Raw genomic sequence first — 25,182 nt, forward strand, 5'->3', positions numbered from 1 at the left:
TCCATTTACTTCACAGACTCAGCCGCTTTGGGTTTTACAGGCGAGATTCTTGCAATGCGATGACTGATTTAGTCTGAGACTTTGCCAGATTATTTGATTCCTTAGAAAAAAAAAAAAAAAAAATGCTCCGGAGAACGCAGACACTGCTCTTTATGTCCGTGATCAGTTCAATCCATCAAGTCATATCAACATCAGTCTGGAACCCTGCCTCTCGAACAAGCTAAGAAGGGTTATAACTGTCCGTGGCACTGAAAATCTATTCAAAATGACTCTCCCCGGGGCTGCGAAATGGGTTAAGATGAAGCACAATTCGTACTTTTACTGCTCTTGGAATGTTTGTATTAAATAATCGTAATCTTTTTTAGGTATTGTAAAACACACACACGAGCATGCATGTGCGCGCTTGCACACGCACACACCTTTAACAATAAGAACAAGAATAAGAATAAGAACAACTTTATTTATCCCAGAGGAAATTGTTGTGCCAGAGTTTCAAGTAAAACATAACAATAACAAATAATTGTAGGAAATTGTATAAACAGTAAAAAAAAAAAAAAAAAAAAAAAAAAAAAAAAAAAAAAAGGGGAGGGGGGTAAGAAATACAAATAAAACAATAAAGTGTCAGAGTCAAGGTTATAAAGTGTTTTAAGGTCTTAAGTACAAAGATTTTAACTCCCTCCGGCTCTCTTGCCGCAACAACATGCACACAAACACGTTTGCTTTTGCTTTTTTTTGAACAATTATTTATGCGACTGGACAACTTCTGTGTGGAAATTACCACTAAAGTGTATGTTTCATCATCGTAATAATAAATGTAAACAAAGTTCAGGTGAATAAGTCATCATTTTTGCCTTTTCTGTAAATAGAGACCGAGGACACAGTAGCTTTGTGTTATACAGTTACACAGATCATTGCTGCTCAGCCAGCACGGCGGTATATTCCCTGATTCGGACCGACGGCGACTAAAACTTACAGAACTACGGCACACTCGCTCATCCTTTTTAACTGCTGTTCCGTGGTATGGTTTTATATTTGCCATACTGCTGATTATATAACTATAAACTTCATAAACTCCACGGATAGCTTTTTCACGATTCAAAACCAACTCTCCTGTCATGGTTTTCGTTCCTCGCGGCGACCGAGAAAACGACAGAGAAGTACCCCGATTCTACCTTTATGGTCCGGCAGTGGATTTTGAGGGAGTCACTTTGGCCTCGAGTCATTTCGAAAGCATGTCGGTGTGCACGTGGCTCTGCGATGGGAGTCGGCACAATACCATTGATGGCAAGTCTGGGTTTTTTTTCAGACTATTACAACAGGTTAGGTTCAACACTCCTTCAGCAACCCCTCAAAATCGGCATGTTTCTTTGATTTAGCACCTTTATCCACCTAATCTGTTTTTTTTTATTTTTTTTTTGTGAATACCAAAATGGTCTACTGCATCACATCATGAGCTGGAGTTAGAAGAACGAGAGGAGAGAGAGAGAGAGAGAGAGAGAGAGAGAGAAGGCTGCATGACTCACATCCTAAATGTTTACCATTAATCAGACATCCAGTGAGCCTTTGAGACAGCCAGAAAATGTTTGTTTGCACATTCGGTAAATGAAATTGATTTGTCATATCAACCCCGTGACTCCCGAAATCAAATTGTAAGGACTTCTCATATTAATGTCTACTGAATTAATGTAGCCTGGGCTCATTACCGCCGCACGTAGTCATAGCCTCCGGAGACGCCCCGTCCTCCAAAACTTTACTATCGAGAGCACAGAACAACGGCAAAACACCTGATCGCTTCTCGAACACACGGGTACTTTCAAGACATATCAACACATGAATCAGACTCACCCTCGATCGCTCGGCCTTTAGCTTTTCAGAGGCGTCATGGCTGGAGGAAAAAAAAAGGGGAAAATAAAAAGAAAATGAATAAATGCAACTCGGGAGCAATATCAAAACGCAAAAAATGTATCGCGACAATAACGGCCCGCCGAAACAATAATACAAGCTTTGCGGTTGTTATCGTTTCCCTCGATTTTCCCGCCCCTTTCCCATCCTTTGCTCAGTCTCTGTGAACCAACCTTGCCATGGCTAACAGGAAGCAGAGGGCACAGCGCTTTATTTAATTAGTCACAGCAGCTGAGTGCTCATGTGGAACCAAACAGGGGAGGCAGATTGGGGGAATGAGATTGATAGGCACTCTCCCACCAGGCCTTGGCTCTCCTGTCAGTTGAGTGTAGATTACATGACAGAAGGAGGAATGGGGGGGAGGAGGACGTAAATGGTGTCTGTACAGGGAATTTATCCAGGAAAAAAAAGATTCACTCCTACCCATTTGCACACCCTCTTGCTAAAAGTGCCTTAACGCGGTTGATTTGTTTGTTTAAAAATGCAAACCGGGGTGAGGAGCGGCGCCGTCCGGCTGTGATCGGCGCACTCGGGTTTTTTTTTTTTTTTTTTCCCCCGATTTCATAAACTGTAACAACAATCATCACGCCGGAAATTATTAAAGCTGTTAATTTTCTTTTATCTGATCTGACAAGCCATCAGACAGCCTTTTCCCTCAGGAATTAGCACGCTTCATTTCGGTGCAGCTAAAAGCGAAGCGTATCCTCGACGGCAAACCACCACCACTTAAAGGACTGTTTCTTTATCAGGTCCGGTGGTGAAATTTACATACATATGATGAAACAGGATGATGTTTCAGCCTTGAATGTATGACGGGAATGAATGAACGTGTTGGAAAACCTTTACAATCTTTGGTTCAATTAATAGCGTGCATCCTGAGGTTCAAAACAAGTTTTAGTTTTTTAATTCCCTGCCAAACGTCCGGTCATGCATCTTTCATGAGGCTAGCAGATGGACAGAATACACTTTGGTAAAACAAATCTTAACGGGGCACTCAGTTCGACACCTTGTTTTTTTCTGAAATAGGGATTTGATTAAAAAGAACTAAAAGATGCAAAGGTCCAAATCGCGCGGAATTTTCTTTCTAAAAAAAAAAAAAAGTTGTTCTTTGGTTTCGCAGCAACTTGGCATTTTCGTAGTCGTGAGTTTGGTCTCCCCGAGCTTCCACGGCTATCGGAGTCACCATATCTAAACTCAATAAAACACCCGTGGGAGACTGGGGGCTGGAATGGCTGACACCGAGGATATATCTTTTAGTGGAATGGTGTCTCATCTTTCCAGCAGAGTCCAAGAGACTTGCAGAAACAGTGCCAAGCGGCAGTAGAACTGCTCTGGAGGCTCATGTTGGCACAACATTTGACCCCATCTTTCACTCAGTACAAGGTTTCATTGGCTGCTTCTCTTCCGAGAGAGTTGCCATTTTCGCACTTGGCAATTATGCTGTATAAATAAAACAATTAACTTTGGGCCTTTTGCCATTAGCAAACAAAAACCAGGTCCAAGCGCCTAAGTACCTCTTGCCTTATTTAGACAATGATGCATTTATAGGGGAACAAACGCACGATGTCTGCATGCCGATGGAGAGCGTCTACGAACAATGAGCCACGTGAATGACGATTCTATAAGTTACATTTCGTGAGGCTTCGCTAAATTCCGTCTGCAACTCAAATTATTTTGAAGTCACTTAATACAAAGATGAATATGTCATTTTTATCAATCTTAATACCAAAGATACTGCACGGCACAAATGATGTGACTGTTTTGAGAGAGATACAGTCTCTCACAACATCATAACCTTGTTGTGTGTGACTTCCGTCACAACATTTGGCCATAACCTCTGTTATGTTCCAGCTTGTAAGCAACATAGAACCTGATATAATTGGTATTTAATCTTCTTCTTCGTCCTTTCCTTTTGTATTTTCCCTTCAGGGGTCGCCACAGCGAATCAACCGTCTCCATCTAACCCTATTCCCTGTATCCTCCTCTCTCTCCCAACTACCTTCATATCCTCTCTCACCGCATCCATAAATCTTCTCCTTGGTCTTCCTCTAGACCTCCCTCCTGGCAGCTCCAATTCCAGCATCCATCTACCAAGATATTCAATATCCCTCCTCTGTACATGACCCAACCATCTCAGTCTGACCTTCTCTCTCAAAACATCTGTGCTGTGCCTCTGATGGACTCATTCCTGATCCTATCCATCCTCGTCACCCCCCCCTGGAAAACCTCAACATCTTCATCTCTGCGACCTCCAGCTCTGCCTTTTCGTCATTGTCACCGTTTCTAAACCGTGCAGCATCGCTGGTCTCGCCACTGTCTTGTACACCTTTCCTTTTATTCTGACTAATAGTCTTCTATCACATGTTACCCCTGACACTTTTCTCCACCCACTCCAACCTGCTTGAACCGGTTTCGTTACCTCTTTTCCACACTCTCCGTTGCTCTGGACTGTTGACCCTACGTATTTGAAATCCTCCAGCTTCTTGATCCCCACTCCCTGTAACCCCACAGTTCCACCCTGTTTCCTCTCATTCACACACATATATTCTGTCTTTCCAGAGCATACCTCCAACTCTTTAAGATTTTCCTCACCCTGTTCCCTGCTGTAACTACGGATCACAATGTCATCTGCAAACATCACGGTCCGTGGAGATTCCTGTCTTACCTCATTTGTCAGCCTGTCTATCACCACTGTCTAATTGGTATATAATAAAACTATTATGAAAGTCTTGAAAAGACGGTGCAGAGTTGCAATGAAGGAAAAGCGAATAAAACAGAGTCGCCATAAGGAGTTCTCCTACCTAGGGGTCTGCAGGTGGAACAACAAAAGGATACAAAATCCACATTGCCTGAGACGGGTGGAAAACAAACACATCAATCAACAACCCCGACACCCTCGCAGTATTTAGGCTCAAAAACCACACAATATTGGCCTTGACAACACATAGCATTTGGCCTTATAACCCACACAGTAAGAATAAGAATGAGAACAACTTTATTTATCCCGAAGAAAATTGTTGTGCCGGAGTTACAAGAAAAACATAACGATAATAAATAATAGAAGAAAATTGTATAAGCAGTAAAAAAAGGGGGAGAATAAGAAATACAAATAAACTACAAAGTGTCTTGAGTAACAAGTGAAGACTTTTAAGTGTCTTAAGGTCTTAAGTACCAAGTGAAAGGAGTGCACAAGAGTACGAAAAAAATATTGTATATGGAGCTGTTATGAAATGAAATATTGCACAGTTATGAACATATATACTGATAAATTATTACAACTTACAGTAAGTGGGTGAGATTTTTTTTTTCTTTTTTCTTTTTTAGGGTTTAAGATTAGGACACAGCATTCTCCCTCAGTGTGCTGCACAGCAGCCACCACCTTGGATGGTTTTGTCCGGCCGTGCCAGATTCTGTTGGACGGCCTTTACTCAGTGCAGTGGAGCCTGCTTTAATTTTTTTTCCCTAATTAAATCTTTTTTTTTTTTTTTTTAATTGGAAGCCTAAAACAGTCCTCGGAAGCAAACTGTAGTTCTCGACTATATGCTATGTGAATGGGTTTTTAATCCAAATGTGTTGAAATAATTTATTGTGTGTTGTACTGATATAGATCTACACCGCAAATAGTTTAATTTGAAAAAAGAAAAAGGAAGTTATCATTGATTAATTGCGTCCATATCCGAGCGGAAAGTGACGTCTGAAGCAGCAACACCGTAAACTGTAGTTATACGACAAAGGGAACATTCTAGTGAAAGCTGAGTGACACACGTCAGAAATAGTTTTTTTTGACAAGTTAGCGGCAAATTGTTTCCCCTCACGGTGAAAAAAAACCTCCCTTCCCCCAAATTTCCTCAAATCTGCTATTTAAATTTCAATTTGCCTGAGGTGGGAATGTGCATGTGAACGGGAGATGACATTTCAAATTGGTTATATCACACCTACAAAAACACACCTACAGATAATTTCAGGGACAAGGATGTGGCATTTCTTCCAGAGTGCCAATCAATCCACACCAACAATTCTTAAAAAAACAAAAAAAAAAAAAAAAAGGGAGAGAGAAGAGAAGGGGGAGGGGGCTTTGTGTTTTTTTTTTTTTTTTCTTTCCCAATTTGTTGCCGTTTTGTGTATTATTTGCGTAATTAAGAGGTTTACAATTCCCATTATTATTCTGCCAGTGTTATTTGGTCTTCGGTGCCGAATCAGCATTTCTCAGGTTCATCCTTGGAGACGAAACAATAGTTAACATGTGAGCGAGTGGATGGTACAGAACCAAGAAGGATCATGAGAGTGGCTCTTGAATAATGTGTATGCAACTACTAAGCAATATTTTGCAGGCGGTTCTAATTAGCACTCTTGAAGTTATCCAGTGACCCACATCGAATAATGAAGGCAACATGAATGTCCTATTTACATATCTTTAGTTGGTAATGTGTGACCGTTGGGAGAGCCCGGTGGCTGAGTATGCAGTGCCAGTGAGAGGAAGGGCATGTCAAGCTGAGCAGCCTGGGGCAACTTTCCAAGGCCCTCTTCCTCTCAATCTTAACAGCAGATATGATGTTTTGTTTTTCTTTTTTTTTTCTTTTTTTTTTTTCTTTTAACATACCCACAGTTCTGTCAAACTAGGTTATGGTATAAGGAATGCCGTGTGCAACTCAAACGAGATAAACGGAAATTGATAAATTTGGTCTACTAAATCCCTTTATTTTATTTTTGCAGCACGTCATCGTGACCGCGGTTGACATTTTTGTTCTATCTTGAAAATTTGGCCTGTTACAAAAATAGATGGGGTTTTTACACTGAATAAATATCAAGATAAAGGAACAACCGGGCTCAACATATATTACTCATGTTAATTTATTTTGCCTTTTATTGAATTTCAGGAGTAACCCAATTCACTAAAATGCAAGGCCACGTCCTGCGAAAACATGTAAAGACAATTGCCCGTCCGCACTGAAGGTGACTGAGAAAATACATAAAATACATAATTCCAAGGAACATACAGCCACATTCCAGATGGGGGAAATTCAAAGACCTTCAGTAACTCGTTCACGATGCTACATTTTGATTCCCATGAGAAACATAAGGTGAGAATTATGCTCCTCACGCATTAGGGTGATGTATTTTTATTGCTAAGTGAATAACTCAATAGATAGGACAGAGGGAGATATAATAAGCACAGGGGTGACTTTGACTGATATGGCTGCCCTTCTTTCTGTCTGCCGGCACAAGTGTCACCTCTGCACCGCTTTAGCTAGCTACCTCCTTTAAATCAACACATCACGGTTCGGGTGATTAGCTCCTAAGACCGAGACTTGAAGGGGTTTTGTGCATTTGTCAAGTGAACTCGACATCGGCCGTTTCTCCACGCCCGGTTTTGCGGCGCTGGATATTTTCCCAACCCTCCACATTCGCGGGACTTTTCCTCAGCTTAGAAGGGTTATTACCAACAATTTTTCACATGGAGCTCCCTTTTCAATAGCCGTTTCAAATTGTTCTTTCCAAAGATTCTTTGTCTATGAAAGAACTGGGTCAGTGAACAACACTCTCTTCCAGGGCCTTGTTGCTAAGCCCTGACTCCTTGGAGTCTAGGAATTAGGCAGACAGGGGCTAGTGCACACAAACTGAAGGACGGTTCTGACAGGAGCTGCACTCGCGTGACTGCAGCACCCTCTGCACAGCGCATCATGCTGAAATTACTGAGCAAGTTTCTGAGAGGAGGCGGGGAGGCGAGGGCAGGAGCCGCCGCCGACGACTCTGTGCACTACGCATCTCTGCGGGTGGACGTGTATGTGTGTGTGTGTGTGTGTGTGTGTACAGGGAGGCTTCGTTTGGGTGTTTGTTTTTGTGCTTACGGACATTAGCTCGTGGAACCGACGTGCTTCTTTTCATGGGTTTACGTGTAGATACGCGCGGTTATACCGGCAGTTCGCGTCACCACCTGGAATAAAATTGGGCTCCACTGTTTGATAAACATTATTTGCCTCCGCCGCGAGAGCAACAAAGGGATCCTACCCCCCGTGTAAATGAGTGAGCCCAGGTTCTTGGTTATCACTGGTTATTGTTCTAATCAGGCGGCCTTTGAAAGGGGAGGCACACTCTCCTTTGGACAGCTCATTAAGATAACACACAAACGTGGCTCCCCATCATCCCCATTAAATAGGGCTTGTTTCGACTCCTTTGTCTCACGCAGGAACCTTTGCCTTTGTCAGCGCAATTGGAGCCAGATGGCAAAACAAAGCTCCCTGTCTAGAATGCTTACAGAGTGATCCGAGAAGGCAGGGCCATTAACTTGCCTTCACCAGCTCGCCGCCCGCAACTTCCACCTGGATCAACCAGGTACGCGGGCGAAGACGAGCGCAAGAGCGATCGCGACTTGTTGCGCCGTCGCCGTTGTTCTCCGTCGCGCGTCTTTTTCGGTTAAAACCGAACCGTCCGAACTGGCTCGTTGCGGAAACGCTGACGCTCACTCCTGCCTTCAAAGATCATTTGAAACATTCATGAAGCAGGCGTTGGAGAATAAAACCAATTGTCTCCCCTCACTCAGAAACTCCTTCACCTCTTCGGCTTATTAAAATCACATGGTATTAATTTTGCCGTTCACAGAAAGGCTGAATAATTCAATCGGACTAAAGAGAGAGTCAAATGAATAACTCTTAACGACATTAACGCTCGGGGAAGAACTACTAAGGACCGGGAGGGCTGGCAGCTGAAGCCGGGTGGACCGAAGATGCTTTTGTGCTTGCTAAAAGCAAAATTAATTCTGCACACATAAGGCCATCCAAACCACGATAGCATGCAATTGTGATTGCAGAGAAAAAAGAGCAAAGATTTATAATGTCTTGATTCAGTGGCACTGCTGAAAAGTTGATATAAAATGCATGAGTTGTTTACATCTTAAGGCTTTGAGAAACATTCGGAATTTGTAAATGTTAGCTTTCTTTAAAAAAAAAAAAAAAATGTTTATTTGCTCCCCTACTGTCATATAATATACGGCTCAATTTCTGGAGAATTCAGCTTTGAATAGCAATGAAATGTTTCTTAGACAAAACACAAAACTTTTTAAATGTAACAGACACCAACTTCTGAGTGACGCTTTTGTTCAGTGATATAAACGGCCATTAACTCTGTGTGGCGTCATGCAGCTTCATGCAGGGGCTGTTACAAGTATATTTTGCTTGATTATTCATCATAAATATTCAAAATTACACCAAAACACGGAGCTCGGAGCCCGGTTCTAAGTACAAAAAAGCCTCCAGGCATTATAAAAACAATAATTTGAGTGCGAGAACAGCCCTATTGCTGGAATTTTGTGAAACTTGCAACTCGTTACCATTCATTTTATGGACAAGATAGATTTTACTGTTATAGCTGTAGCTTTGAGGGGACGTATAATGGGAAACTTCTTGTTGAATCCCTAAATTAGTGCATTAAAAACACACACACACACACACACACACACATTGGCTATTCACACACACACACACACGCACACACCCGAAGCAGAGTAGGAATTAGTGAGAATTATGCCACCAGGATGCTGTGTTGAATGGACTCGGTGCCTGGAGCTGGTCTCATTTTTTATGTGCATTCACGCTTCATCAGCGTTCACTCACACTTCAGTGAACAAAGTTAACATTCACTCACTTGTTTTGTGCCACCTGCCACCTGGACTTCTTTTTAAGGAAGCCGCGCTCGACTGATGGATGATTTTGTTGTTAAATGGCCTTTTAACTTCCCGGCCATGTTAGAGAAAATACAATTATATGTCACTTTTCCAATTAAATTTTGCATAATTCATTTCCCTAGTTGTATTCACCGAGCAAGATTCACAATTGCGGGTTCTTAAGCTGCGGGATAATTACGACGTTAGAACGCATGCATTCAAGAGCGACAAGAAAGTGGGAAAGGATTGGATGGGACCGCTCAATTCCTGTCGAACTTTCAAAATCCTACCTCGAGACGGATATTTCCGAAAAGCCGACGGAGATCTGACATCGCTAGGCACGGCCGAGACTCGCGGTGAAACGTCACAAATATCCATGCAAGGGAATTAACTTCTGTGTTACGTGTACAACGACGCAGACATCTGTCGCCGAAGTTGCGACGATCGATTCATTAATCGTTTAGTCGTCGGTTTCATTCCGTCCAATCGCATGCGACCGTCTCTTTCACGACGGTTACCCGAATCGTCGGTGGACCGATTGATTTTCAGCATTCGTGACATTTCACAAAGCGGGCGAAACGCGGATCCGTCGAACCAAACATCGGCGCGATTGACAGGTAACGACGGCCGAAAAACGATCGGTGGCTTTTCCTCCGATTTCCCGGCTTTTTTTTAAGCACGGGTCGCCCTGTGCACACGTAGGCCGCGAGGCTTGACCGGATGACGACTGGCTCACCTGTCTTTGACTCGTTTTCTTCCAGCTCCTTGGCCTCTTCAGCTGTGGGAAGACAGAGGAGCCATTATGAGTGGGAAGCGCTGCACAAAAGCAGACGCACAATGAAGTCACTTTATCACAAGCCTATGCTGAGCTGATCCTTCAAAGCTCAGAGGACAAGCTGTGATGAGAGAGCCTATATGAGGATGAGGCTCAGCACAATGGTTCCCGAAGCCCATCATACAGACATACTGTACACGCACACACACACACGGATGGACACACACACACACGTCCGCGCACTGCCATACCCATCCCTTTAACCTCCTATCCGTCTCTCTCACCAAGACAGTAATCACATCAGGTTTTAGCTGCTGGCTCTCTGAAAACAGTCGACCGAGTTAGGCGGACAACCCTGTGATGTGTGTCACACTTCACATGCATGTCCACACACACACACACACACACACGAGGGCTGCGCATGCGCGGGAATATCCGCTAATAATAGGCCTTGTACCGAACATTGAAGTGGCTGATATTAATTCTACACGATGACACACATTTTATCAGACTTCAACAGAATTCGAGACGGGCCATTCGGTCTCTGATACATTAAATTGATTACTGAAGTCCAATTCATTTGTTTATATTCTTGTACATTCTGCCTGATTTTCTTTGACACTGATAGGAGAGAATATAAGCCTCTGGGGAAATTAAGGAAAGTCCTTATCGTTACAGCAGCACAGAACTTGCAGTTTCCAAATTCAAAAGGCATGTGTCTGCACCCCCCCCCCCCCCCACACACACACACACACACGCACACATACACTCACACGTACACACTTAATTCTTTAGTTTCTCCGATGTGTTATGTTTGGAGTCCTGAATATTAATTAAACTCCAGATTATGCTGAATGTAGTTTTTCCATCTGCAGATAAGCGTCATGTTGTTGATAACTTCGGAATGAACCGCGCAGATATTGTGTTTAACTTTTAATAGTGTGCACACTCAGAAGGGGAAAACCTACAGAATCCCAAGTCCTCGAGCCTTTGGTGTAATCGATGAAAATGTGTGAAACTACTTACCTTCCCCACTTCTTTTAACACCTCCAAATCAGCAAAGAAAATCCCACAAGAGACGCCTTGGGGGACCAGCTTTTATAATAAGAGTGTGGCTCATTTAAGGCACCTTAAGTCCACAGAGCGGTAAGTGACTCCCTTGTACACAAAGCATTACCATTTTATGCTCCTGTTGGCTCCAGCCCAGATATATGGGGTTAAAGAGATGTGGTTATAGCTTAGGCACAAAAGATGGACAAACAGCAGTAAAGATTAAATAGTCTGAGGACAAAACTGCAGTTCTCCGAAGCCGAAAGAGCGTTACGTTTTTTTCCATCATCCCCCTCTGCCTGTTTTTTTATTTTTTTTCCCTTGCAGAGAAGTGCTGCAGCACCGCTGCTGAGTCTTTCCAAACACTACTTCATTCATCATAAATGAGGTACAAGTAAATGTCCTCAGTTAGTTAATCTATATTACTATAAATAAAACAATTGGGGGGGGGGGCATAAAATTCTTTTGTAAAACCAGAGAGAGCTGAACATTTTTTTTTTTTTTTTTTAATAAAACCTTTTTGAATGTTCGGCCAAAAAAAAAGACTAATGACAGGAGGATTTAGCTGCAACAAATTTTGTCTCCATGAAAAACGATGGGTAATTGCTGTTTGCTAGTCGTGCTTCTTTAAGAGAATTAGACAAACAAAAACCTCAATGTTTAAAATTTTGGGTTATATGCACAACTTGAATGCTGTTGTAAAAAAAAAAAAAAAAAAAAAACATCAGATGAATTTTGCCTCCCTTATGACTCTCATCTATATCACTGGAGGCTTCATCCCGAGTCGCTCATACATAATCTCTCAGAATAGGTCTTGTTAAGTAATATGCTTATCTAAATGTAAAATAAGCTTCGGGGAAAAAAGGGAACAGTGGCCCTGGATAGGTCAATGAAAATAAATACTGCATACATAGTCAGCCATTATGTAAGGAAGAAAAAAAAAGAAGCATGAATGAAAAAAAAAAAATATATATATCAAAGGGAACAGAGTCATGCTGGTGTTGTGATACAGCGCTAACCCCGGAATTGAGCTTTCACTTCCAACTCCAATATTACAAGCTGTTCCACATACATTATGACAGGAGAGAAAAATTACTTACTGACTTTCGTTTTTTTTTTTTTTTTACTGACCCTTGCACCCTCCCTACCCAGACGCACCGAGGAGCGAGTCAACTTCAATCTGGCCAGACCCGGGCACACCATTAAATGATAAGACAACCGCAATTAGGTCGCACTCGCCTGATTCCTGCCCTCTTCACAGGTCTGAGTGCGTGCAAGGAAAGGAATCTTAGTTTGATAAAAAAAATCAAAAAAAAGAAAACAAAACCCTTCATATCTGCATTCATACCGACTCATTTTATCAGAAGTAAGCATCTGCATGCTACATGAACAAGCCTGTGCTGTGATTTTTTTTTTTAATAATACCGGAGGCGGCAGGGCATCGCTGGCGGGTTGGAGGGTGGGATGTAACGTTTCCATGGGGGGGGGGATGACCATATAATCAATCCTGCATTCATTGTCGGGGCTGGAGGCACGTAGCTCTTCATCCTGCCCGCTGAACAAAAGGGGCCCCATAACCCCAAGAGCCCTTTACTCATGGGAGGAACTGCATTATATTTCTCTCTTTCCATTTCATTTGATTTCATATGTTCCGTGGAGCTATTTACTCTTTCCTCTGAGTCGGTGTCACTTCCATATTTATTTTTAAACCTCTAGGCCCTGGTGCAGACACTGACTGACCTTTATTTAAATGTCTCCTCCACTCTGAGCAGATCTCATTACAGCAGAGCTGGTGGCTTTGCACTATCTATCTCATTTCAAAACTTTTTTTTTTTTTTTCTCCCCCCCCACCTCTTTGCTTTTTCCTCTCGCGGCGATCTTCAGCTATTCCGCAACGCTAATTACTGGACCCAAGTAATGATGTTATTTTCTGCCAAAGATACGTGTCCCGCCATCCAAGATCCTGCCTATATGCATTAAGCAGAACTCCCCCTGGAATCTGAAACTTCCTTGAGCAGTTAACATCACTCCGCTGCTTTTCCACTCTGTCTTTCACTGCCTCGTTGTGCCTCCCATATGATCCTGGCAACATGTCGCAATTATGCATATCATCTGCCGGAGTTTAAGGAGTCATTATGCATTTTAATGAAGGCCCTGAGAGGGGTTTAAAGAGCCTGGAAGTATGATAGGTTAGCATCCATTATTCTGCAAGCCCTTGAACTGTGTACACAGTAGGGCGTTACAGTTACAGTTCAAGAGGAAAAATAAAAATATAAATCTACCGCGAGGTTCGCAGTTAATTTTGCCCTTAATGAAGACAAGAACAGCCAAAAACACATTATTTCATGTCGGGATTTAAACAGATTCTATTGCAGACTGAGCGGAAGCCCTCCCTTTTTTTTTTTTTTTTTCTTTTTTTAATTCTGTGGTATTATATTCCCCCACCTTCTCTCCTGGCCTCCTCGCAGCTCTCCTTGATCTTTCTGCGGCAGACGGCGGCCAGGGCGATGAGCAGCACCAGCAGACACACGGCCAGGCCGATAGTTACCCACAGAGCCACCGGGGGGAATGCGATGTTCTGACCTGAAGCAAAGGGAACGGGGGAGAAGAGAGTGCATCATTATTCACTCTTACGGAGCTAAAATAAGAGCACAGCTGTCACCGCGGCATCTATCACCCTTATTCTTCTATTTGACAATTTGCTGTACTCATTCACTGTCGTAAAAAAAAAAAAAAAAAAAAAAAATACCCAGATGATCCGAACCCGAAGAACTGCTAACACAGCGTGTGACTGATGATGATTTACAGGCGCGATCATCATCTTCATCAGCGCTGTTGTATCGTCCCGGTGTTAGCATTAACTTTCAGGGACGGCGGGGCTGTGGATGAAAAACAGAGGCGAGCGGAAACCTCCGCTGAATGTAAATTCGGAGCAAGAGCTTCTTCGTAACTTCTTTGGAGTTATTTGCTCAAGTCCAGATGGCATATAGCCTTTGAGTCGTGCAAGGCCGAGCTATTTTCCCCCTCAAACGGCATTTGCACAACATTTAGAGGACACTGGCTAACACAGTGGTAGTTCCGCTGTTCATCGCCCCTAATTCTGAATCCATGTTAATTTTGAGTCATTACTCGTCAACATGAATGTCAGCTTTACCCTCAGCATTGTTGGATTAAAAAAAAAAAAAAATCAGTATTTAGAGAAAGACATTAGGGCAGTGTGAATTATGCAAATTGCATACTAATCTAAAACAAGAAAAAACAAAAATCAAACTTAATTTTCTGATAAAGCTCCTTCTGGACACAGTGAGTTTTGTAATTGATTGGCAGTTTTTTTTTGTTTTTTTTTCTTTCTTTTTTTTAGTCGCGGCAATGAGTAGAAATAAAAACCGGTCAGCGGGACAATAAAGAAATATAACAGAGACACAGCCAAATTTCCCCCGAGTATTCAAGCCGAACACAGGGACGGGAAGAAAAGAAAACAGAAGAGAGACTAAATAGTGCCTGGCTGTGGCACAAACAGGCCTCCTTCAGAGAATTCCCACTCTGGCCAGATAGTAATGAAAAAATAAAAAAGACTGAAAAATGACTGGCAGTGAAAAGAGAAAGCAATGAAGCATCTGTAAAGGCCTGGCCTCGGCTCTGAGGAGCGACAGACAGCCCATAATGTAGCAGAGCGAGGACGGAGGGGGGGGGGGCAAATAGAGGCATCCTTTCGGACATGATCAATTCTCAGATCCGGTCCATCCGATGCCGAGAAACAAATGTACCTGTTTGTCCCGAAGAACAGAGTTAATGAAAGATCACAGAGGGCAAGAGAGCGCAGGAGGAGCAGAATGTACTCATCAATGATGGATAAATAAAATGACAAAGCGATTTTGGTTCAGGAGCCCATGCAGTGCGGTTACTGAAACGGCAATACTGTCATGTCATCCAGCCTCCCACCTTAGTTCAGCGTAAAATATATAGAATATACTCATAATAAAGTATCTATTCAATTGATTTCTCGACTATTCGCAATTCATCAAATTATTCCCGACATGTCTGCTCATCCCTGTGATTTTCACCATTTACCCTTCAAATACTTTGAAAGATCTGAAATAGAATAGCCAGGAAACATTAAAACTTCACCAAATATAAGAATAAAAATAAGAACAACTTTATTTATCCCGAAGGAAATTGTTGTGCCAGAGTTTCAAGTAAAACATAACAATAATAAATAATAGTAGGAAATTGTATAAACTGTGAAAAAAGGGGGGAGAATAAGAATTACAAATAAAACTATAAAGTGTCAAAGTCAAGGCTATAAAGTGTTTTAAGATCTTAAGTACAATATCACTTATCAATCAGTTTGATTGGCACGACAACTTAAGAAACTATAGAAACGAGCTGAAAAAAAAAAAAAAACTGGAATAAAAGGTTATCAAAAGCAATATTTAATTTTGAATGTTTTTTTTATGTCACAAATGGGGTCGCGGACATGTAAGAATATTGTATTTGATGACATTTGAATTATTTAGCAATATTTCACAGGCCGATCATGTAATGGATTAATGGAGAAAAATGCATGTCAGTCTGATGGATGGAGAGAATAGTTTGTTCGAACCCACTCAATTAGTCTGCAAATTTAATGACATCCCCAATCGATTTGGAGATGCGGCGTGATTTTTAATTGAATAACCGATGCACCGATAAAGAAAACAATAATCCACTTTTTTTCTCTTGAATTGTTGAATTAACGTGAGAAAAATATGTGAATCTCAAAACGTCTCAATTCATGTTAACGGAGTCGCTGAGGGTGACTGGGGTTGTAGTTTCTCCCTAAATGTTATTAAAATACAATTAATCCCTCTAAAGTACTGCAAGGATAAACAACAGAAAATGTCAGAAAATAAAAAAACCAAAAAAAAAAAAAAAAGAAAGAAAAGAAAATCTGGAAAGTGAATCTTGTCATTTTGATGAAGCTGTGTATACCTCCCCAGGCAAGCCATGACTGATGATGCCGTGGCTCGCTGTCCACTGAGCCCTTCACTCTGCTATATTTAACAGATGACCATCTGAGAGTCTTTAACTGCGCAAAAAACCCGAAGCGCATAGGAAACGGGAATAATCGCACACAGGCTGTTTATACCTCTAAGTAAGCTGCTTTATGGACATCTTTCTCACCTCGATGAGTTAAAAAAAAAAAAAAAAAAGGATGCAGCGCTCTTTGCTTCCATTGTCTTTCTTATTCTCCTTCATTCCCCCATCTTCACACCACATTCTCCCTCCCTCAAGGCAGACTGATAAAGACAAATGCCATAGCCGGCTATCATCGCTACGCTGGGGCCCAAAGGGCTGCGGGATCATATTTTTCTTTTTCTCTTGTTTGATGATGTGATTTTGTTTTCTTCAGAAATAGATTTGTCTCTAATGGCTCTGTTTACCTAGCCTTTCTTTTTTTTTTTCTTTTTTTCCTCTCCCCTCTTTCTCCCCGGTCCCAACTGTGCTCCGGTAAAGGATGGAGTGCTTCAGACTGCACTGTCACATCACCCGACCGCTGCAGAATGTAGAGTTGCACCAAGCAAGACAAACTTTGCTATGTGCAATTCCTTTTTCAAAAAACACCTGGAATAAAATAAAATGCATACAGAATGCCTTGTTGCGAGTAAGATGAAATGTGTAATGGAGTAAAAAAACAAAAAAACAAAAAAAAAAACAAAAGAAAACAATGCCTTTGGAGAAAATACTTCCACAAGTTAGAGTTGACTAATGGCACCTGGCAGAGTTTAACAAACATTATACAAGACCCAAATGCCAAGCACTCCCTTAGGTTTTCCCCGACTTTACAACCATTTAACTTTTCCCGATGTCAACACGATGCGTGTTTGGTTCCCGTTCGGGAAATTCCACCATCTCTCCCAAAAATAACCAAAAGTCAGTCGGCATCAGCAGGGACCAGAATCAGTTCAATATCGTAAAACCTTGAATTGGACCAAGGAACAAATTGAGGAACAGAACAAATCTAGCCAAACAAAAACAAACAAACAAACACACCATTAGGGGTTAAAAATAGATAGATAAAGCAGAAAGGCAGAATAAAAGTAAAAGAAATGGGGGAAATACTTACACATTCATTCATTCATTGATTCATTCTCTCTTCCGTTTCCAGCCTATTGCAGCTGTCATCGTGCGGATCGGCCGTCATTTGATCCCACGGCCACATATAGAGTAGAACCATTCACTCATTCATTCACGCGTCATGTAGGCCATTCATTCATTCTCTCTTCCGAACTTCAGTCCATCGGTTCGAAGAGTCACGGATAAATGGGAACGCTTAGAAGTTCTTTGAAATGAAATGACATTAAAATGACCAATTGAAACAACAAAACCGCTACAGTTTAGATCAGCGGCCCCCAAACTACGGCCCGGGGGCCGGATACGGCCCGCCTCCACATTTTGCCCGGCCCCTGAACAATACCAGAGATGCATTATGATTTTTTTTGTTTCATTTTGGCCACATCATCGTGACTTGTTCATGCATAGAACGTAATATTCTATCCCAACCTTCTGCAGGCTGTGCCATATCTGAAACTCCTCCCTCAAAAAAAACAAAACAAAAAAAAAAAAAATCCTGGACACACTCCTGTCAAATAACACGGATTAATGGTGAAAAGATTAGGTATGAGAAAAATAGATCCAGAATGCAGGGTATTTAATCTGCATTGGACGAACAAATATTTTTTTGTTCAATTCAAAGAAATGTCTGTTTGTCACATCTGTCAAGACATAAGACAAAGACATTATTCATTAATAATGTTATTTATTTTCTGATTTTTTTTTTTCCTGTGGTTAATTTTTGGTTATGGGTGGCTTCCTGGAAAACAATAAATGTTTACATTTAGACACCTCCGCGATCCTCACACTTTTTGTTACAAACTGCCCCCGTCAGAGAAGGAAAAAGTTATTTGGCCGTCGCAGGAAAAAGTTTGGGGACCCCTGGTTTAGATTGTTTTGCAGGTCATGTCTGGTCACAACGTGAGAAACCGCTGGCGCAGTAATCCAACGTGGGCCAATCATCTTAGCAGGCTTGGCGTTAATATTAAGTAAAAAAAAAAAAAAAAATGTATTCTAGGGCGGATATTATTGTCGCCACACATTCATGTGCATCCCTATGATGGAGGTCACGTCATAAATTTAAATAATCGATTTTTAAGATTATTACTTGAGAGGGCGGCGTGGCAAAAATACAAGTAAACTGTTTATCTTTTAATTAACTTCTAACGGTGATATGATTACAGTGCAAACATAGAAGCGCTCGCGTTTTACCATCACAACTTTTGCGATCCTAACAATGATCACGTCGAGTCCCTCGCGCAGATAAATCAATTACAGCGGGTGATTTTAATATCCGCGTGGACACTGATGATGATTTGTTTTCATTATTCCAGACAACTAGTCCGGCTGGGACGGTAGACCAGCGCACTTTATTACACCGCCAGACCTTTGCTCTGGCATTTCACAGCCGTGTTGATCATTTCGTAGCATTTTCACAAGATGCTGCGACACCGCATGATTATTTCATACCTTTCCAAGCCCTACCAACAGACTATATCGCAGCGGGCGAACTGCTATGCCGTATGTGTGCGTGTGTGATTGCGATACAGGCGGTGCACATTCATGGCGTGCACCTCCAGAAATGAGCGCAAACATGAGAAGAAAAACTGGATGAAATAAGGCTCCATGAATACGGAAAGGTCTCGCTCAATCTGAGGGGATGGTGTTAAAACATACAGTGGCAGGAGGCCCTCTATCCATCATTAACACTGGAAAAAAAAAAAAAACAACCTAAGGCTTCTCTTCAGCAGCCAGATTGATCACTCATGGAAATTCCTTCATGTTTTCCTTCGGCCCGAGTGAGGAACTCACAAAAATTGGAAAAGCTGGGAATTTACTATTGCAGCCAAAATGCTTTGCCTTCTACCCTCAACCACGGCGATACAACCAGTTGACACTGATCATCTGATAAAAGTTTTAACATACATCAAGGACATAAAGACAAGATGAGTACGCGTTTCCTCTAATATCATCAAAAAAAAAAAGGAGAAAAAAAAATTGTAATTAAAAATACATAATAGACTGCTGGAGATCACCTTGGCCTTCAGGACCGCCATTGACTCCTACATAAAACAAATTTCTAAGGGGCTTTCATATCATGTTGCACAAATCAAATACACCTTGCTTAAAGAAAAACAGAAAACGGTGTTTCCTTTATAATCATTCAAGGTCCATTAATATATTACACATTGACAATTTGTCATGAATGACTTTGGCAGGCCTGTCAACCTATAATAATACAGTATTTTTTTTTTTTATTGAATAAAAATGAAAAGCGTCATCACATCAGAAGTTGACAGTCACTCCATTATTGCATTTGATCTTTTTTTATTTAATTTCCATAGCAGCATGGATTATTTTTAAATCTTTAATTACACAAGTTCTGATGGTGAAATTGGTCTTCATCCAATCATCAAATCAAGGAAACTATAATTCAAATTTCTCTTGACATCATTTGTGAAAGGAAACGTTCAGGGGGTTTATTAGAACCTTCATTACAACGTGGGACTGGTGTGATATTTGCACAGTTGTTCCGGTGTTTGATTTTCCACAGCTAACCTGCTGTTGGTATGGATCTGGATTTCCCAAAAATGTGCTTCTGAATATTGTAATTTTTTTCAACCATATCAGTTTTACAAAAATGTATATTTTTGTTTATGTTTTATTTTATTTCTGTATCAATACCCATGCATTGTGTGAGCCTGCGCATTAGACTTCCTATGAAAACAAACTTTGAAATGACCGGAACTGGAGTTGACGCCCGACTTTGTCTGACTTCAAGAGTGTTAAAGATATAGTCCTGTCGTGTGTCTTGACTTTTATGCAGCTAAACTATCTCATATTTTACCAACTAATCTGATAACTGATCACGTTGTACGGGACTCTGCTGCACAACATACCATAAACAGCCTATTTGAGTTCAGAATTGGATGAAATTAGTCAACTCCGTGTTTGGACGCAGTGTTTGTGATGTTGTTCTATCTCTTGTTTTTCTTATTGACAAAAAAATACTTTTCAATTTGTTTTAAATAGAATGGCAGATTCAATTACTTGAGTCTTATATGTTGTAATAGTGTCTTTTATAGGTTTTATAGATTATATCGACCACCGCCGGAGCTTATCTTCAACTGTTATTTCTAATAAAGGTGATCCTTTTACCTCGGGTGTTTGTATCATAGCGGGCCTCGGCAGACCGGTAAGGTAAAAATAGATTTTTAATGGGGGCAAGCAGGAGTATGATAAAACACTTCCTCAATATGGAGCCTCAAACACAGGGAGTATCGCCAGTGAGAAATGAGGCTCCCTTACTCTCTGGAAGACACTATAGGGGACTCACAAGGGGCCACTTCAGGTATTGTTTGGGCTTCAGGGCCGAGAGCCAAGATTCACAGGCGTTTTTACAGACCTGACTGTTTTCTCTCCAATATCTCTGGTGGAATAAATTGCTCCTAAGGGCTAAAATCAGGAGCGCGACGAAGCAAATTGCTTCTGTTGTAAACAATCGGAGCTCCTACACTGACAGCGGGACTCAAGCATCAAAGCATGAGTCCAATGCGACAGATGTCATTTTTTTTTTTTTTTTTTTGTTCACAAAGGGTTTATCTTTACTGTATCCATGCGCAACATTGCAGCCCTCGGTGTAAATAAATCAACAACATATGCACGAGAGCGATGGAAATGACAACGAGATTTAATAGAAAGTCAGGCGATGTCCTTCAGTTGAGCTTCCGCAAAGCAACCGCAATAACGATGGTTTATTTTGTGATTTTCTGCGTACATTTTTAATTGTAGCTGCATTATGATCGAATACTCCCTTCCAAAAATGCGAAGCAAAGTCGCACAGTAACAAATGAATGAGAGAAAACTAGGAACGCAGTGCGTGGCAAGATTACAAGACATAACTGATGAATAACAAAGACCTTTACCTTATCAGATTGCCTGTCTTTTGAATTGTGTTAAGTAAGTATCATTTGTGTGGTATGTGTGTTTGTGCAGATTGCAGTGGTGATATAATGGACCCTGTTTTTGGGATTATATTCATTTGCCTGTTTGTATTTGCCCGGTAATATTAGCGACAAGCTAATTGAAACCCGCATCCTGCACAGAGATATGATATTTAAGGGTACTGTCTGCACATGTGAGCATGTGTGTGTGTGTGTGTGTGTGTGTGTGTGTGCGTTTGTACTCTGCCATACTAAAATTAGACAAGCATCCAGGACTGCTTATTTTCAAAATCCAGTGTGAAGGAGTAACACAATGAGGTGTGTGTGTTCATTCATTTTTCGAACGTATTTCCTCATTACACGTTCAAATTCATCAAAATGAATGAATTTCCGCAATTCCGCAGATGAAACGATCAATACAGAACCCACATGTCCCACGTGTCATGGTACTGCTGGTAGTGAAATAAATGGATAAAAATATTAGCAAGGTAAGCGGGGAAGACACTGGAAGCCGAACTTAATATTTCGTCCGGTAAACTGCTTTAGTCATCACACGTCACACACACACAAAGACACTCCTCACAAGTGAAATAAAAGTTTTGTTGCTCTGCATATTCCAGGGGTAAGAACGGTTTGCCAGTCATCTTGGGTCTGCAGCAAGAAGGCGGCATTGATCAAAGCTGCTTACTCTCCAACTGTCAGCCAAGTTTTACCTGCCTGGAAGAAAGCTGGCCTCTTAAGCTGTGACCAAAGGAGAATAAAGTCCCTTGACAGAGAATAGCTTTAGGCTAAAAAAAAACAAAAAGAGCCTTCGGGCTCATTGTAGACAAGCCGGGGCGACGAGGAGAAGCAGAAGACGAGTCGATTAGGCGTTTTCTGTAAATTTCGGGATGAAAAACTCGAAACCGGGAAATAGAAGAGGAGCACTTGTAGATGATGACTTTTGATCACAGATGAGAAAGCGGGACCGGGAGCCGGGCCGGGCCCCGCCGGAGGGGCCCCGCGCAGCCTTGGGCGAGGCCGAGCCTCGGCTTTGTGCGAAACTGGAAATAGCCGTATATTTCTCTTACAATGAGTCACATGGCGGAGATAAAGACATTCATTCAGATAATGCGGCGAGGCGTGGAAGAAACACTAAAGAGAACGAGGTATAAAACTCAGTGAGACAAAACAGGCACTCACGCTTAAATCACATTCGCCTAATACCGGTGAAGTGATTGATACAAACAACCTCTGTGAGTGCGGTGAGAGATTTAAACTTCTTTGCTTGGTTTCTGTGCAGTACCGTCAATCTCGCGGGGAAGAGATAGCCGGGAACAATAACAACAGTGCTAATGGAAAGAAGATGGCCCGGTTGTCAGGACAGGGATTAGCCAGGATGAAAAACACGAACGCGAATATAAGGATTACATCGAACGGATGTCTTTGAATTTGTTTCGAGATTTAGTTTCAATTAACGGTCGTCGTCGTCTAGAAAGTGTCCATCCGAGCTTGCCGGCCTCCGTTCGAGATGTTTGCTCCGCGGCGGCTGTTGTTACAAGACACCGCTCCTCTCTGGGAAAGGACGGGAGACGTCACTTGGAGAGGAAAAACCTGACAAACTGAGAGTGATGGCGACTATTTTTATTTATTTTTGATTTCATTCGTCCCCTCAGTATCTTTGCTCTGAGCCTTCTCGCCCCCCTTTTTTTTTGCATTTTAGTAAATTGCTTCTCAGCAAGATGCTACTTCAGTGTCTTATTGGCATGTGTGTGTGTGTGTGTGTGTGTGTGTGTGTGTGTGTGCCCATCTCTGGGACGACCCTGTACCCATTTATTTACACAATTTGTCTGACATTATTGCCCTTCCCTTGACACCACAGGCTTGTGACAAACACAAGTGTATGATGAGAAGACATGAACATTAAACGGAGTAATGTCGCCGCGTTTATAGGAATAAAGTTTCTAATGGCCCTCTTTTTTTTTTCTTGGCGGGAAGTCTTTAAAAGCCATCTGCTGGCGGCGGATGGGCGGGAGATGAAGGTTACAGGTAGGATTACGAGTCGAGGAAAGAGGAAGAAAAAAAACGCGGCGTTTCAATTCGGATCTGAAAAGAGCTGGAAAACAAGTAAGACAGCGAGTCACGGACGGAATCACGGTGAGGTTTTCGCCGTATTAATCTACTCGCAAAGACGTGAGCGGCGGCGTCTCAGGCTATAATACTAGCCTTTCTCTGTAGGAAGGTTAGCTCTAAGTCCAGAAGTACCCTGCATATAGAGCAGCACTACGGATTAAGAATTATGAGTCGGTGTGGTGAGGTTATCTCCATTTGAGTCGCTCTTTAATCTGGCTGATCCACAGGTGGTTGTTCCTCACCGGGCATCTGTCAAGTACCGCTGAGAAAAGGTTATAATGATAAAACCTGACAAGTCTTTATTTGGTTGGTCAATGCCAGCTTGCAGGAGCTGTTAAGTGATGACAGAAAAGAGTTGGTAAAAAGGGCTCGGACAAGTGGGTTCAAAGGACTCCAGCTGGATCGGGTTAAGCGGCCGGGCTTGACCATCTCGCGGGGGCGGAGGGAGCTCATAGGAGGGTGCATTGCGATAAAGGGCCCAAAAAAAATCCCCAACCACCCACTCCGGAAAACGCATCCGACGACGACAATACCGTATCTCAACTGCACATTTGGACCAGAAAGAGTGAGCTTCCGCAAAGCATAAGGGATAATAAGATTATGCCCTACATTTCTATAATTCTGGCAGGTCAATGCAAAAATATGGGCTTCAAATATTGTGACTCGCTAACAGGAGAGACGAGAACGAGCCTGTGAAAGTGCGGCTTCTTTGCGATGAAATATTAAAAAGGGTAAATTAACAGCAAGCGCCCTTCATTGAAATTATTTCCAGAGCAGTGCAGATATTGCTAATGGAAATGTTTATTGAAACCAAATTTTAGGGTCACTGATGATGAAAATTGAAAAAAGAAACAAAAAAAACATATATATATATATACAGGACTGTCTCAGAAAATTAGAATTTTGTGATAAGGTTCATCATCTTCTGTAATGCAATTGGAAAAACAAAAAATACTTTTTTGTGATATTCTTTTACTTTGAGACAGGATTTTTGAGTTTTCTTAAGATGTAAGCCATAATCAGCAAAATTAAAATAATAAAAGGGTTGCGATATTTCAGTTGATTTGTAATGAATCCAGAATGTATGACATTTTTGTTTCTGTAATTGCATTACAGAAGATAAAGAACTTTATCACAATATTCTAATTTTCTGAGACAGTCCTGTACATCATTTCCATTTTCAGGCAAACTAATTCTTTAGTTCTTTATACATATATATATGTATATATATATATATATATATATATATATATATACAGCTGCTGTTGAAGATAAGGAAATACAAGAAAGGTAAGTAGTGGGTTAAGGATGTGTGTGTAAACAAAAAAAAAAAAGATTAAATAATAAAAACAATGCAGGAATAACAGTATAATAATTTCGATTCTTGAGCAATGCATGCATTGTTTTTTAGATTTAGCAGAAGTTCAACATCGCTCGGCTGGTAGATCCAATCTGGCCAAGTTTGCGGTTAAAATTGCAACAAATAATTTGAAGCCAGTAGGGCATGAATTTAATTTTCAAACTGAGTGAAGTATTACTTGCAACAAGTGGAAGCCGGTAGCATTGTGTCAGTGTAATAACAATGTTTGACAGATCTGTTCATTACTTGCCTATTGTAACACAAGCATGAAAGCACTTAACCTAAT

At 41.5% G+C, this 25,182-nt stretch overlaps 1 protein-coding gene across 3 annotated transcripts in view; it reads right to left on the reverse strand.

The window, feature by feature from the left end:
- The window catches only part of cd276 (CD276 molecule), an 87,433-nt gene that overhangs the window by 17,070 nt on the left and 45,181 nt on the right, over positions 1 to 25,182 (reverse strand). For 2 of the 3 annotated variants that reach the window (XM_086174987.1, XM_086174986.1), the window contains exons 5-7: positions 13,833 to 13,970; positions 10,299 to 10,340; positions 1,846 to 1,885 (exon numbers count right to left, since the gene is read on the reverse strand). In XM_086174987.1, coding sequence (XP_086031113.1) covers positions 1,863 to 1,885; positions 10,299 to 10,340; positions 13,833 to 13,970 — 203 coding nt within the window. In that variant the 3' untranslated portion in view covers positions 1,846 to 1,862. The remainder of the gene's footprint in view (positions 1 to 1,845; positions 1,886 to 10,298; positions 10,341 to 13,832; positions 13,971 to 25,182) is intronic. The other variant, XM_086174985.1, reaches the window with a different exon arrangement.

The sequence above is a fragment of the Fistularia commersonii genome, chromosome 27 (genome assembly GCF_037954325.1).
Source record: "Fistularia commersonii isolate RoL2024-O1a breed Wild chromosome 27, RoL_Fcom_v1.0, whole genome shotgun sequence".
Classification (NCBI taxonomy): Eukaryota; Metazoa; Chordata; class Actinopteri; order Syngnathiformes; family Fistulariidae; genus Fistularia; species Fistularia commersonii.